Source organism: Netta rufina (assembly GCF_964035555.1).
Source record: "Netta rufina genome assembly, chromosome: 12".
Classification (NCBI taxonomy): Eukaryota; Metazoa; Chordata; class Aves; order Anseriformes; family Anatidae; genus Netta; species Netta rufina.
The window spans coordinates 19,112,331-19,129,130 of NC_140135.1; the positions used below are offsets into that span (position 1 = coordinate 19,112,331).

Sequence of the window (16,800 nt, forward strand, 5' to 3'; positions counted from 1 at the left end):
ATTGAATGTGCTTATTCATCCATGCAGAATTGGGTATGCTGCTTTCTGTTACTATGACATTGCAATTAAATAGCTAAAGAGAAAAACATGGTAAGACATTTTCTCAAGGTCCGTGAAATTCTCATAAAAATTATTCATACTTACATATTTTACTTTTACATTTGTTGATATTAAAAATGGAAGGCGCGGGAAAATATTGCTGTGTTTTGTGAGCTGACAAACCTTGCAGTTAAATATCCTGAATAATCCATTCTGTCAAATAAATAGTACTAAGAAGAATTTCTGGTCCAGTGGATAATGATTGTCATCATGAAATAGGATCGTACTGATTGCATCTTATGAATGAAGCTAACAGGAATTCACAGAACCAAACAACAGCATTGTGGTGGAATAAATACTTAAACGCTTGAGAAACAGTAAGACATTGACAGAGAAATAACTCAGTTCTAGTGCAGTCCTAGAATTACACTAAACAATAAAAAAAAAAAGGTTTTCACAATGAAATTATATTTTCATGAGTATTCCTTCTCAGTAAGGAAAGGATGTGAAAGGAGAATTTGTCTTATCTGAACTAACCAATACAGCGATGCTTTGTGCTTCTACTCCAGACATCGAGGTCGGGATGATACAACACTGCAAGAGTTCTGGGGCTCAATATTTTTGTAACAGGTTGAAAGGTAGACGTGGCAGCCCGGTTAACAGACTTGGACTACAGAAGCTGCAAAATGGATTTTTTCTTTAACATTTGTGTGGGACAGTTGAAAGCATAAATACAAGGAATATATGTTTTGAACTTACTGCTTTCACATCTGAATCCATAACAACTAATTTTCTCTGTTATATATTAGCATTGTAATGTGGTTCTGATGTTTAAATACATATGTATATTATGTATTTATATTTGTTCTTGTGCTGTTGAAGTGCACTGCTGGAACGTTTTCCGTCCTATGCTGTGGGGTACGTCTGGCAGCACCACAGCGTGCGGGGGGCTCTGGTTTCCATTAGCCGCTTCATGCCCTTCTCCCTATTCTTTCCCTGCGCAAACAAGGAGCTTGTAATAAGGTGTTAACAGGCTGCTAGCTGGTTTATTGTTATTATTGATTTAAGGTGCTAAGACTTGAATATAATCATACACGGTGAATAATAGGAAGAGATTAGTTTAAACCCATGGAAGTCATTAAGTGCAAAATTAAAACTTTCTAGAAATTTCCAGTGGGCTGACGTAGCTATTCCATGCCAGGTCAGCGTGCTTACGTTGTTCATCTACGTGTGTTTTTTTTTTTTTAAGTATGTCTTTTTATTTTTGGTATTCTGTGTCACAAAATACTCCTGTATCCTTCGCCCCCATCTCCCCTCCCTTTCCTCCCAAGGAGAAGAGGGAAAGCGACACCGAATGCCTCAGAAAAAAAAGTTAACATTTTTCTTGGGAAAACTGTTAAAATGGGCTGAGGAAAACGGAAAGGTTTCTGAATACAGCAGCGACCAGGGAGCAGCCCAACACGTAACGTGGCTGTTAGGTGACAAGGCTCGCCCAGGGCCGGCTGCCACACACACACCCCGCGTCACGGAGCCCGCCAGGACTACAGCTACCGGCGGCCCCCGCGCGCCGCAGCCGGAAGCCCCCGCCGGGCGGCGGCCTCCGCTTCCCGCCGCGGGGGGCACGTGAGGGCGCCCCTCCCAAGATGGCGGACAACCTGCCGGCGGAGTTTGACGTGGTGGTGGTGGGCACCGGTACGGGCCGCGCGGCGGGGCCGGGCAGGGGCAGGGCCAGGCGGGGGGTGCCCGGGGTGTGGGGGAGCTCGGGGCCGCCCTCCTGCCGGCCTGGGGGCTGCCAGCGGCTCTGAGGGGCGTCCTTTTTTGGGGTACTTCTCGTTAAAGCGTGTTGCTCAATATCCAGTAAACCGTGAGGGTGCATCACGGTGTGGCTGGGACCTCTCTGAAGCGGCACCCGCCCCGTTACAGCGCGTCCTGAGGGCCACCTGCAGCGCCTCACCGAAACGTACCACAACACTGTAGCGACAGTTAAAATATTACATCAAAATATTACACCAAAATACATTTTAAAATCATAACTAAAGATTAAGAGTTCCCCTCTGCATGCGTACTCCTCTTCTGTGGAGCCGTAGCCTTAGTAACGAACCTGGTGTTTTCCTGGATGTTCAGATTTGTGAATGTTTTGAGTGTAAGGGAAGAACAGCAAAGAATGAATGGCTAAAACACCAAACCAAAAGGGTGAAATACTAAACATTGCCCATCTGGTGTGATTTAGGACATTGTTTTGGTGTTTATTGCCATGAAAAAGGTACCTATGCAATGATGTAGCAAATTAAAGGAAACTCAGAGCTTTATAAAAGTATGACCAATGTTGGGTTTGTTGGGTATTCCGGCTACTGAGGAAACCAGAAGGTGAATAGTAACAGTAGGAGAAGCTGTCTAGCTACTAAGTAAGCTAGTGAAGGTGTTGTATCTCTGATAGAACTATAATCTACATAAAGATTTCATCCTTCATTCATGATTCCTATGGAAAAGTAAAAACCCCCTGCCACAGTTTTCTTCTGGAGACTTCATAATTTTTGTTCCAGGCAGAGCATAGTCCCGTTCGCTCTGGCAGCCCCAGTTCTGAGGGGCAGCGCAGTGCAGGTGAGCTGAGTGGCTCTGACAGCAGCACCCGTGGCCATGTGCAGGCTTTCAGGTCCCCCGTGTGTGACACTGTGTGATAGCGGGCTGCTCCTGCTGTGGGCATCCCTTGTTTTATCAGATCTTTGATGCTGGGGGAGAAAATCCTTTGAGCTAAAAATCCTTTGAGCTAACCTCTTCCTCAGAGATGTTGCCGTATTTGGTGGTGCTGCTGAGGATTTATGTTTGAGGATGCCTTTTTCAGACGTTTGCCCACCCGTAGGAGGAGTCCTGCTAGAACTAATTGGAAGATTTTCAGAATTCTGCATTTCAAGAATCATTTTGACTTTTCTTTGCATTTCTTTTCACTAAAAACATACGTAAATGATGACCAACAGTGCCGATTGTATTAAATTACCCGTATGGGATATGAGTCAAAGTAAAACTTCCATCTTCTAGGAACTGACTTCTGAAGGAATAGCTTAAAGTCCTCAGTGCTTTCTTTTTGAATGCAATAGCCAGTGCTGAGTGTACACGTGGATATTTAATTGTCACACTGTAATAACTGTAATGCTGGTGTTAAGTGCACAGTAGTAATTGCATTCTTTTCTGCATGCGTGGCCTTTGTCTGGTTTTATAATTTGTGCGTTTGTTAATTTTAGTAATTAGATTGAGTGGTATTATTGGATTTGAATTTGTTTTTATTTCAGGGTCATTTAACTGTTTCCTTGGAGTGAAACCAGAAACCTCACTCTGAATTTTTGTCATCAGTGGTGCATTTACTGCTTAGGTTCAATTACTTTATCAATATTTCTATGGTAAAAGCAAATTCACTTATTGAAGAGACAACTTTTCTTTAACTCAGAGAGAGCATTGTCTTGCACAGCCAACTGTAGAACAAGCTGATGTGTAGTACAGGAATACCCTGGTGGGTTCAGCAGCAAAAATTTCATTCCTATGGTGGAACTTACATCCGTGGTTCTTAAGAAAATCAGATTATCACATGGCATAAACTGGTGGGCACATCTTGAGGTTTTCCATGACCACACAAGAACAAAAGCTGTTATGACATTCTTTTGTTCTGCACACACACACACCCCTTTTTTTTTGTAGTGTTGAAGCTTTATTTTACTTTACTTCATTTAATTTTATTTTTTCCCTCTCATTAAGGCTCTCATATCCCTATTTCCCTATTCCTGATTGTATGATTATAGTATTCTGCTCGAGCTATCCAATAACCAAATAGAGATGGCTTTGTTGGGTGATTTTCTGCCAAAGCAGATACGGCATCATCAATCCTCAAAGTTGTTCTAGTATTTTGGAAATTTATACTCAGTGATTTTTATTTATCTTAAGGTCTGTAATGTCCTGTTTTTGACAGCTGATGTTGGAAGTGCTTGCTTGAGGACTTTAGACTGGGCAGTAGTCATGTAGGAACGTGATATTGCAAACCTTTCGTGGGGCCAACTTTTAAATGAGAGCAGGCATTTTAAGGGTACATCTCAGAGGAGGGAATGTCACGAGTTGTTTGATAAGTCTGTTAAAAAAAACACCCATTTGAGAGAATGACACAGATCTAGAAGTCAGTGGCAGGGTTTTTGTATTTAAGTAATTGTCAAAAGGGAAAACTCATAGGCAGAACATTGAGCACTGTTGAAGTCGTGGCAGAAATCACTGTAAATGCTAAGATTTGCAATGTGGCTGCTGCAAACAGCCATAACTGAAATATTTATTTAAGTGGGACGAACGAGGATGCAGGGTCACCCTTACCTTTGAATTGTTTCAGTTGATTGGATTATATTCAGTCGTAACTTCTTAAACTTGTCTCTGATCCCACAGGAGGCCTGTATTAACTGCTGCTGAAGTTATAAAATAAAAGGTATTACTCTTTAAGAGGCAGGTGTATTCACAAGTTTGCCAGTAATTCTAATTTTTTTTCCTAAAAAGGAGTTATTCTTTATAAAAGCAGTCACAGTAAATTTTCTAGTTCTATGCAATTTTCTTTCCATTCTGGTTTTCAGTGGTTATAAATAACACATGAAATGACTTTCAAGGTAGAAAGCAGGAATCCATTTTGAAATATTCTATAAAATAAAGAGTGATTTATGGTTTCATATGATTTTGGCTGAAAGCACTCGGGCTTTGCCAGGTCATCAAAGTCCTGTCAGGAGAATCTATTATTTATTGTTCGATATGCTGGGAGTGGTGTAAGTACTTTATGTTTATCTTATGTAAGTATAGTGTTAGGAAAAATCACTTCCAGATACTAAGACAATTTTAAAAATACATCATGAAAAACTGACCTAAATACTATAATGTGAGTGATGAAGTTAGCTTTAGCAAATGATTTTTTAAAAAAACAGATGTTTGAAAAGTGAATTATTCCTAATGCTTTTATGGATGCAGGGTATTTTTAGGATGTGACCAAAATGTTTTCTAACACGTTCTGGGTTGATATTTTGGTTATTTTACTTTACGTGTGCACAGTCTTTATTTCACATCAGCACCTACTTAGAGTTGTGCAGCAGAAACTAAAAGGAAAGCCAGCTGAAGATGGATGTTTTTAATGCCCGTGGTCATTGTGGACTAACACAGTGGCACAGACTTGTAACGTTAATGTTTTTGAGGAGGAAATAGGCCCATTTTATTATTATTGTTTGCAAATAAGGCATTACCCGTCCGTGTAAGCGTCAAACAAAATGAACACTGGCATAGTGTTCTCATTTCCACTTCTCTTTTTTTTTTTTTTTTTAAACATACCTTTATCTTCTTACAGACTTATTTTTTTAACCTGACTAAAATTGAGTTGTTTTTTTCTGGCACGCTTTCTATTCTGAATGTTCTTGTGGAGCAGAGCGGCTGTGACAGCCTTCTTACAGGCTTGGACTCCCACTGAAATCTCACATGGGATGCTTTCCCAGATACAGTGAAATGTCCCTTGCTGCTCTTGTGAGAAAACTCATTATTTTGTGAATCTTTTACTGTCCTTTCCAGCCTGTAACTTTTTCAGATTTTCCAGATTATATTGCTGATCTTAGAAAAGTAAAAATCAGGAGTAATCAAAAAGAATCAGAAGTAATCGAGAACGTTTTTTTCCGTCTCCAATAGCAAATGTCATTCTCCTCGCTTTGTGACTATTCTCCAGTCCTTCCCAAAGAACCCAGGTTTTTCAAGTCACTGGGGCACTGGGGTTGCCTTAAAACCAAGCAAAGCATTTTGTGATAGTCTTTGTTGGTGCATAGGTAACTGTATGGAATTGCTAACTTAGGAATTTAAACTTTTCACTTTTCAGGTTGCCTTTTATGAAGAGAGCAAGGAGAGTGGGCTTTCTTCCTGCAGAGAGGTAGAAAAGGAAGGGAGAGATGAAGGTATTAGAAGACTAGGATAAAAATAGAAGTTTTAACATGTGTCTTACTATGCTTATCTTTTAATGTATGTGCTTTGCTTTTTTTACATATATAATTTTAATCCACTGCTGTTGGCTGTAAACTGAAGCTCAGACTCCGCTGTAGTGTCTGCTGTAAAATCTACTTACAGTTTAACACAACTTTATTTTTTTCTCTAAGACACAAGGCTTCTGGGTTTCACCTGTGTTCTTTGATACTGCCCCTCGCAGCGTCCACGGCACGCTGGGCGATGAGCAGCGGGGCTCCGAGGGGTGCAGTGGATGGTCCATCTGGCCGGCAGCTGGGCGCCAGCCGTGTTTCCCTGGGCTCGGTCCGAGGGCCAGTCCCACCTAACACATTTATCAGTGATCTGAGGGCAGGGGTGCAGCGCATCCTCAGCACGTTTGCCGATCCCAGGAGGTGCTGTTGTTGGGTTCAGGGATCTTGGTAGGCTCCTTCCAACCGAACTGTTCTAATTCTTAATAGATTTGGTTTAAGGGGAGTATGTATATATCCTGATGTGCTTATCTGTATCTTAATGCAAATGTACTAAATGTACTTAATGTACTTAATCAAAGTACACAGATTTGGTATTTCTCCAAAAATTCTCCTTCTATTGGCAGTAAACCTCTAATTGTGAAAAAGAGAGCTGCTGTTCCGTTCCAGTGAACAGTTTGTCACCTCGCAGTAATCTGTTTTCACCTGTAGTTCAAAAACTCTGGTCTGCCAGATTGCGTCGTAGTTTTTTAATCTATTACCTTGATTGTGTTTCTTAGACAGCCCATGACAGAGTGTAGAATAAGAAACTTTTTACTTGAGGCTCCTTAGTTGACCAGTTATCATTGCTTATTTGTCTTAGTGGGCTGGCGTTTCTGTGACATTACTATTTGCTGTGTTAAAAAAAAATTTCTGATGTTACTCTGCAATACGTACATACAATAAAATTAATCAAAACTATTATTTCAATTAGCTAGCTTTAACTTTAAAAATATTACATGCAATAAGTAGCTTAACTTTGCCAGAAAATTTAAAAGTTCCATTTAAAACATTGCATGAAAATTCAGTGAGCTTCTTCACAATCAGCTGCTCATCTCTTAGAAGTTCACATACAAACAGAATTTATTGCAGTTGGTCAACTGTCTGACTCCAGAAGATTGTTTTGAAATTGTCTCTGTCCCAGCATTTTGAATATATTTCCCTTCAGCGTTTGATATTATGAAAAAGCCACTTGTGATTTATTTAGTAGATACAGTGAAGCAAATTAAACATTTAAACCTTTTCAAAAGGAAGCTTGTGTAATTCTGTAAAAGCTTACCAGCTGGATGACTGGAAAAAAGTTTTCAATAAAAAAACTCCGGAACTGAGATGCTTCCACGTACATGCAGCTGTTTATAAACTGCTTGGGGCAGTAAATTTATCCATTTAAAGTCACTTGAAGACACAGTGCTTCTCTGCAGCGTTATGTAGAGCTGCTAATCCTACGAGACAAATGTGTAATCCTGAAAATTAGGTTTTGATTACACAGAGGTGAATTATTACTGCCAATTTATTTTGTAGAGTTTTTAAAATCAACTTTCTCTTAAAACTGGAGAAAGGAGCTTTCTAGTTCAGCAGTCAGTTCTAATTTTCATTTTGCTGTGTTGAAGAATAGAATTGATATCATAACTGTATGTATAGCTAGGCCTTTATTTTGTATTCACTTACAAAACGTATCATTCATGGAAATGAAAGTATAGCTGAGTTTTTCCATAGACAAGGTCCAAAAACTTGTAATAGAGACTATCTTGATCAGAGGTTGCTGGAAGCAAACGGATGTAGGCTTCAAGGTCAGCTTGCAACAGCCACATCAGTAAGATTTATTGAGATTAATCTGCCTCTGAGGTATCCAAGAAGGTTATACTAGGCATCGTGGTTAGACAGCTGGCAGTGAAAACTAGTGCTGTGAAAAGTGGACTTTATTCTTCATCATAAGCTTGTCATGGACCTAGTGTTTATACTGCCTGCTTTCTGGATTACTTTATTCTGGTGCTGCAACTGTTTCTGACAGAGTCCTGCAATCTCTTGCAGCAGTTTTCAGCGCATCATGCAAATACCTGGAGAACCAGAAAAATGTGTAGGGCCAACTTCAGTTTGTGCGTGCTGAAGTGAGCTGTGTTACTGTGCTTGTTAGTTAATCAGAGCCAGCTTGGTACAGTTCTGGCTGCTTGCATTTTTTTCCCCAGTGTCCTTTCAACAAGATGGAAGAAGTCCAAGCACAGAAGGGCAAGTATATAGTCAGCAGTCAGCTCGGACCAATGCAGGAAAGGCTTAGAAGTTGGTTTGCTTTGATTTCACATTTGTATTTCAGTGAGGCAGTGTCACCGACCCACTATCATCTGGATAGGTGGTGAGATGTACCTGTGTTCTCCCTGTCAGAACACACTAGTGACACAGAGATCACTGATGAGTAAAATCCCTATTTATTTATTTTTTTAACTTATTTTTGTGTCTGACTGCAGATGTAATGTCCTGCTTTAGGGAAATCTTAAACATTGTTTCCTTGAGAAAGCAGGAGAGGCTAACTTCCCGGTGCTGCAGCTGAGAAATGGGGGTGAGTAAGTGGAGAGAGAAGGCAACGACTTTAAGAAATGATGATCTAGGTTTCAACTGGTACTAAGCAGTTGTCCTTCAGGAAGGAAAACTCTCTTTTTCCTGGTGAGAAAAAAGCAGCACAGGACTGTTTAACAAATATTAAATGAGTCACAGGACTGTTTATGCAAATATTTCAAGTGTAATCATTCTAAAATATGAAACAGCCAGGAAGCGCAGAATGTCTTAATGCATCTTGATAACAAGCAATGCTATTTCTGTATTGATTCTGCCTGAAATATGAAGGACTTCTGAGTCAGCATATTAAATTTATACTCTAAAGAATTGTGTGGACTCCCTATTCCTCCAAATAAGTCCCTCTTATGCTGCCAGATGTTTATGTATAAAATACTGAGGTCTGGATCTGTTGCTGCTTGCTTGTCGTTGGATCATGCAATTACTCTTCAGACTTCTTATTTCATGCTAATACTGCCAGAAAGCTAAAAATTACTGGGATTTGGAACCTTATTTGAGAAAGTATTCTTTTGTAGTAGCCCTTTTTATTTCAGGTAAAATAACATGAAATGTGTGCTGTGTGTCACAGTAACTAATATGCCTAGTAGCGTAGTAGGAAAGTACTGGTTACTATTAATTATACCTGAGGGCAGATTTCTCTGACCCAGTAATTTGATTACTGATTTGATTGCAGTACAATTTATTTATTTTTATTTTTAATCTGAAAGGAAATGTAGGTTCTCGTTTAGATCTTGCTGGGTGTTGATGCAAGTTGTTGGATGCAAATCATTACTCAGCTATCTGTTCAAAAACATTAGGCATCATGAGGGGCACAGGTTTTAACACCACGTCCTTCATCCCTTCAGCTAGCAAAACCAGAAGCTGACTGTTCCCCAAGAGGGGTGAATGGCAGGAAGTGTTAAAAGTAGTTTTCTGTGAGGAAAACCAGCTCAGAGATACCCAGCTTTATTTACTCACGGGGTGTAAGTGAAACTTGAGAATCATTGCTAGGGATATAGGCTTTTTCCTGCAGTCACTTGAATCTTGTAATAAATTGTTACATTAAAACTGAGCCAGGAACAAGAAATTTGGAGTTTGCTCTCCCCTGTAAGTTGGGCATTTCAAAATTTTAATGTAATTCAGCTTAAAGTTTGTGGAGAATCAAAGTTCAGAACAAGAAACCATTTCCAGATGAGAACAATTATTTTTCTGTGATTGAATAAGCTGAACGGAGCCCATTTTGCTCAGCCATGTGAGCATCCTGTCGGAGACAGTTCAGCTTCATGTGCCATACAGAAACAAATCTCTGCCATTTCTCTGAGGAGGCTTTCCCAAGAGTAGTTATTTTCCTTGAGTAGAGAGGGACTGTGTGTAACTGCGCTATAATGGTCTGCTTACCAGAGCCTTCTTCCTGGGAGAGAGCTTTTGTGGAGTAACCCTCATACAGTCCTGACCGCGTGTAGCAGGAACTTGCATTTGACAAAGCTCCCTGATTTCCGTGGAGCTTTATTTCTGTTAGAGAATAGGATTCAGAAACTGGTGCCCAAGGCACAGGCTGAACTTCTTCGGTTTACTGAGGTTTTGTCACTTAAGAATAAATGGTGTCTTGCTCCATCACATTGTTCCAAGAGCCTCTCCAAAAGCTAAAATGCATGGACTTTGCCTTTCCTATACTTTCTCATTCTGTTGCCAGTGGGTACTCAGGAGGCCCCAGTATCTTAGAAGCAAAGTGTTGGTGAAGAAAATTGATGCCAGCTTTCAAGAGCGAGGAAGCTAATTCAGGGAACAATTTCATCCAAGGTTAATGGAAGAACAGACCTCCAACACAGTATCAATTGGATCAAGCTTAAAGCAATCAGTTATGCCCTAGTAGCTATAACTCCAGTCCTGGTCAGCCAGGCAGCACTTGGTGATGTTTTACAACACTTTCTCAGTGGCTTTTATCAATAAGGAAGGAGAAACAAGTTTTTCAATTCCATTGAGTAATATTCTCCGTGCCCAAATGAGGGGAGGAAAACCTTTCCTGAAGCTACAAACAAAACACGAGTAGTGGATTCTGTTCCAGGTAGTTAATAGATGGAGAGAATTGAAACATGTTATATATATATATATATATGTATATATATGTATATGTAGAAATGCTTTTGGAGGGCAGCTGAATGTAAAGGTGCTTTTCCATAATACAGCTTTGTGCCTGAAGGGTCTTGTGACAGCCCTGAAGTGTGTGCTACAGTTAAATGTTTTCTTCTTGTCTGTTTGTTCAGAATAGCCTGTATATTGAATTCTTAATTAAAAAAAACTCATTTTTGGTGTCTTTATCAAGGCACTTCATAGGTCTCTGCAATTACTGATGTAGGTTCTCTTCACCCAAAAGTTATTTAGGCTTACTGTTCGTACTCCTCTCCGAAATGACGTGCAGCTTAAGTAGAGTGTAGCACAAGCACCTTGTGCCATACAGGTTATGTTGGGAGTAGCTTGTAGTGCTGGAAGGGTCTTCAGTTCAGTGGTGAATCTGTATATTCAGAGTTTGTAAAGTGAATCTGTATTGTCAAAGGATGACGTGTTCTAAATACAAGTAATAAACCGAGTGTGCTGATTTTGAAATCTTGGTGTTGTGTTTGGCACTTACGGCTTCCTAAAGCGGCATAGGTGTCAAACAGCGTGTGCTGCAGGCATTGCTTCTGAAACCAGGCCGTCAGAACAGCTCATGATGTGTCACTGCAAGTGCATCGGTTCAGAGTAGCAAAACTGCATCCCACCATTGTGAAGTGACTGTTCATCTGTCAGACTTTTATGTTGTAAAGCCAATGTCCCAGGAACCGATGCAGCTCAACTGTTTGTTCCTCTTTCTTCCCCCAGAGCTTAATGCCATGAGAAGACTTGCTGTGGAAGATCAGCAATGCAAACTGTTGTTATTTTTGTCAGTTTTATCAGTTCAGAAAGAGTTGGTTTTTTTTTTGTTTTTTTTTTTTTTTTTTTTTTCCTGTTGTTTTTAATCCATCAGAATAGTGTTAAAAGTAGAAAATTTCAGGGAAGTTATAGCCATTTTCCTGGTAACTTTGCCTTGCCTGTCTTCAACCTCCTTCTTGGTATCGGTGCAAGCATTGGTACTTCTGCACAGAACGCCATCATGGCACAGGCCTGTTGAAATCCAGCTATTTACTTTACATGGCAGGAGGGCCAGGAGTGGCCAAAGATTAGGGGTAGGGACGTGAACCTTTTTATTTGGATGGTCGTGATTGCCTTTGCTGGCTTAGAGAGTTTGTGAAACTATGGTCTGGTCTATCTAAGTCCTGCTAGATGTTTCTAGACCGCTTTTCAGGTTCTAGAATCAACAAAGACTAGCTCAACCATTTAAAATGGTTTAAACCTGTCTGTGAGGGTGTTACATTGTACATTGTGCTTAAGTCTAACAGCTTCTCACTCCATAGACCAGTAAGAATAGACATTAACATATTGCATTGTGTGTTTTAAATGAATCATCAGATAGGCAGCGTGCTGGCCATTCATTCTTTGGTGAAGGCACTGGTCTTTTTTCTGGAGAGAGAGACGACCGCAGGCCTGAATTTCTCATCAAGATGTTGTTCAGCACGCAGCTCAGCTCGCTGAAGTTGGTTGTGCCGTGCCACAGCGGCTGCTCCCACTTGCAGTTCTGCCTCGCATCACTTGTACTAGTACAGCTGCTTCGGGGGCTGCGCTTTAAATCAGATCATTTCTTCCACTTATTTTTAATCTCATTCCCTTAATTGAATACATACCGTAAGTGTCTCCTAATACTAGTCCTGCAGAATGTTAATCACTTTTACTGAATTACATGTTTAAACAGCCAATAGATCATTTAAAAAGAGGTTTTAGATAGGGAGCTATACTTCTGCTTTGAATGTAGTTACAAGTCCAAGTTATCTAACTGCATTGAAATATCTAGTGAAGGGGGATAGAAGTTAGAAAACAGTCTAGTTTACTTATTAAACGTCCAGTTTAACCACCACACCATGTCATTCCAGGTGGGATTGCTAGTGGAAAATTATCATTTGACATTTTCTTTATTTTACTACTTTTCTGAATATAGTGAAAACAGATTTTCTAGAGCGTAACTGCGTGACACGGGAGGCCTTGATAGAGATAGCACTTTAAGGATGGCCATCTGACATTCACTCTGTCCCTAACACTACCCCTTTGAAATGGGACACAATTACATTAAAGGGGGGACACAATTACATTACAATTTAGGTATCATTATGCTGGCAGGTGCTCAATCTGCTTATGGCAACAAGACATCTCAAGATGAAATGGGTAACAAGCTTTAACTCTGAGGTAGTAGTGCTTGTAAGTGATATGTGCCTACCATTATTAAAAATAAAAAGTAAAAATTAAAATTTACGTTCAGTAGGGTGATGTTAATAGGCAAGATGTTAATGAACGCAGAAGTATTCATTATTTTAGTTGCATAAGAGTATTAAAAAAATTCAGTGACTCACTAAATTATTTTTGAATTGCCTGTTGCTGACTAATTTATACTTTTATTTAATTTTTATGTATCTTAACATACTAAGATCTAAAAATTGAATGTGTCGTTTCAGGTTTGCCTGAGTCTATTATTGCAGCAGCATGTGCCAGAAGCGGCCAGAGAGTTCTTCATGTGGATTCGTAAGTTACTCCAATAGTTTTCCTTTTTAAGAGGTAAACTGGTTAGAAGTGTATCTGTGTCTAGGTCAGCGTGTCCTTCAGGACTTGTGTTTTGTGTTCACCTGGTGTTAAAATTATTAAAAATTAAAATAATAACATTAAACAATTTTCTGCACTTCAGATAAGCTGTGGTAAATATTTGTGCGTGCGGCCAAAGTGGATAATCTGGTAACGTTTGACCTGAAGTGGAAAAAAATCTTACATGTTTAACTGTAAAATCCTAACTATTAATAACCAGTAAAAGCCTGTTACTTCTTCTCTAGCAGGTTCCTGCTGCATTTCAGCAGAGAGAGTGACAGGTAGCTTTGAGGTGGTGGTAGCAGCAAAACTTCTGCTCTCATTGTTAGTTGTTTGCCAAAAATGACAAGGTTGTCATAGTGTTTCATTTCTACGTCATTCTTGAGTTCTTGCCTTATCCCATCACAATGGGATAATGCACAGTGAGGCAGTACTTGATGCTCCGTATTTAATGTAATTAGTGATTCAGTTGAAAGAAAGCTCTCAGGATGGCAATAATTGTAAAGAAAATATGCATCTACCTCATAGCTCTTGCATATTCTAGCATTTCACTGTTCTGCCATAGTAACAAATGCTGAGATGCAAGTCAAGAAGATCTTAGAGAAGTAATTCTAAAGACATCACATGCAGCATACAAGCGTATGTTAGTTTTGAACATTTTGGTACTGTAATTCTTAAAATTAGCTCTAAGATTACTTATCAAAATGTTAAAAACCTTAGTTTACAGTAAGGAGACGTCAAAGGTTGTTTGGACTTGAAGCTTAATCCATATATTAACAGTAGACTACTTTGTTTTTGTTAAATGACCGGTTCTTTTATTTCAATTTTCATATTAATTCGTTATCGAAGTTTGTAGTAATAGTTAGCCACTGGAACAACTTCTTCTTTTATCTCCGAATGTTTTTAGCCAGGATGAAGAACTTAAAAAAACAAACAAACAAACAAACAAAAAAAAAAAAAAAAAAAAAAACTCACAGAAGGAGGCAATTAGGACTGTGGAATTTAGTTTATTACTGTTTGTTTATTACTTAAACATGTTCATTTACATTCACACGTGATCTTCTTCTTTTTATGATGGGAGTGAAGGCTTCTACATTTGATTCCTTTCTCCTGTGGAGTTACTGTCCAACTCTTACGCAAGCCATGAGCTATTTGGGTCGGAAGAAGGTGTTCTTAACAAAGGTGGTTTTCACTCATAGTAGTAGTTGCTACTGTAGTTGGTGGATCTGCTCACCTAATGATGGTCAAGAATCCACATCTTGGCAAAAATATACACAGTTTTGTACTGTACAACCCCCCATAAATAGGGAAGCATTTCGAGCCATTTGCTTTTCATGTTTGAGTAAGCTGGTACTCTTGGAAAAATAAAAAAATACAGAAAACCACAACTGATGCCATTTGAATTTCAAGTGAAAAACTGGACCTCTGGCAAGCTTTCTAAGACTTCATTTGAATTACAACATTTTAATTTTATCTACTATATGTCTAGTTTAATAAATCATTTCTAGGTAAATTTTCAGGTTTAATTTCACTGAGATAACAGTATAATTGAAAGTTGATGAACAAAAAAAGGTTGTTTATATTCAGAATATCACTTTCTATAATATCGCAGGCTACATTGTTCCCATCTTGCAGGATCATCAGTTTAAATTGTTTTCAAACCAGAAGAAAATAAGATCTGGGGTTTCTGAAATACTTGTCTGTGTTAGGTGTACTACTTGGAATAATTTCTGTCTCATGTACTCTACAAAGGTCTGAGTTAGGTTAAGTGCAAGGTTTAGAAAACATATATGAATAAAGTCTTTGTTTACAGTTTGCTTGCATTCGTTACCTTGTATAGATCATTTTATTACTTTTAATCTCCAGCCTTGTTTGCGTTTATCATAATATACTGCATAGGTGATTATGGTAGATAGTTTTGAAGTGGCCTATTATAAAATACTAAGTTCTAAGTTTGATTTATAAACACTGTCCAAGCATTGCCATCAACAGTAGCTAATCTTATTCAAAATAGTCACTTCACTGCAGTGTTGCCATAAATTCCTGTAGACGGATTTTAAACTAAAGTTAGCTTCTGCCAAATAGTAATTGAAGGAGCTCTATTTCTCTGTGCCAGCTATCTGTCTCAATAAACGTAAAATCTGTGGTTCTTTTTAGAGAGCTACATTTACTGTAGATATTAATGAGCTGTTGACATGTGAAATTTCAAGGATAGATATTAAGTGATTTAGAGAAGTAATTTGCAATTTAAAATGCGGAGATTGGCACCTATTTTAAACTCAAAGTTGCTGAAGGAAGGCGGATCAAGACTAAAAGTTGGTTACTTCAAGTGAATGTACCTCCCACAGTAATTGTTCGTATGCATAGGATTTTCTCCTGGTGGTTTGCTATCTCTTCCAATTTTGGTCCTTTGCCTATTTTCTTCTATACAAATATAACTGTGTAGTGGTTTGGTTATTGAGGATGGGGGATTAGAGGTGAGGCACGTTTAGCTACATTTTGTATTTAATTTTCAGCATCTAGAATATAACATTTGTAGATTGTAAGCTTGCTCTGGATGTCATTCTTTGCTGATTTATCTTTCCACGTAGAATTTAACTGGAAGACAAAGGAGAACTGTCATGATGCAGGATTTTAACTTCTCCCTTGTGCTCAGTTTGCTCTGTCTACTTCTCCAGTCTTTCTCTTGTCTTTTGACCTCTTTGTACATGGAGTACTGAAAAGTTCCTTCCAAAATTGTTTTATCTGAGCATTGAAAAACATCACTATATCTGTGTAGTATGTTCCACTTCATGCTATGGCTGTCTCATTTTTTCACAACTTGTAAAATCCATAATGTAACACAACTCAGGTCTTCACATAGCCATAGCTGTATAAGCGCAGCAAGCAGAGAGGGGAAAGGTTGCTTCTCAAAGCAAGTCAATTTTTCCAAGAAAAAAAGATGAATAATTCAACTTTCAGAAAGGAAACCTAGGCAAAAAAAAATCTTAATTCAGGTTAATCCTTTTTTTGGAAAAGCTGTTGTTATATTTGTTTAGGATGTGAAATTAAAGCGAGGTGCTACAGTGTAAAACTGTCTCAACTGGTATAATTACCCTTGCTATTTTTGCTACCTTAAGATGTAATGTAATTAATGTACTTTGGGTGGCTACCATCATCCTCTTCTGTTGAGCTGGAGGATCTCAAGCTATGTTTTGGTTAACTGTTTCTCTTGAAATCCGTGGAAACTTTTTGTTCTCCAAAACACAGTTACTGCGGCAGAATGGGAATTTCAAATAAGTATCTGTGTTCTCAATAGGTAGCACATGAAACTTTATGGGTTTGAAGCAGAGGTCATTTTGTTTTCAGACCCTTAAAATCGATGTGGCAGTAACTTCCTGTGCAAAAGACAGCTCCTCTGATGGCAGGAGACTCCTTTCTGAAAGATCAAATGCAGGACAGACAGATAGAGGCAGCTCTTGGGAGCGATCATGAGGCATCAGCAGCTTTTTTTCAGACATGACCAGTTTTG

General features: G+C 39.0%; 1 protein-coding gene across 1 annotated transcript in view; it reads left to right on the forward strand.

Annotated features, from left to right (window-relative positions):
- The first annotated feature begins 1,674 nt into the window (after window positions 1–1,674).
- Window positions 1,675–16,800, forward strand: part of CHM (CHM Rab escort protein) — a 59,791-nt gene continuing 44,665 nt past the window's right edge. The window contains exons 1-2 of the mRNA XM_084293843.1: window positions 1,675–1,731; window positions 13,166–13,232. Coding sequence (XP_084149969.1) covers window positions 1,683–1,731; window positions 13,166–13,232 — 116 coding nt within the window. The 5' untranslated portion in view covers window positions 1,675–1,682. The remainder of the gene's footprint in view (window positions 1,732–13,165; window positions 13,233–16,800) is intronic.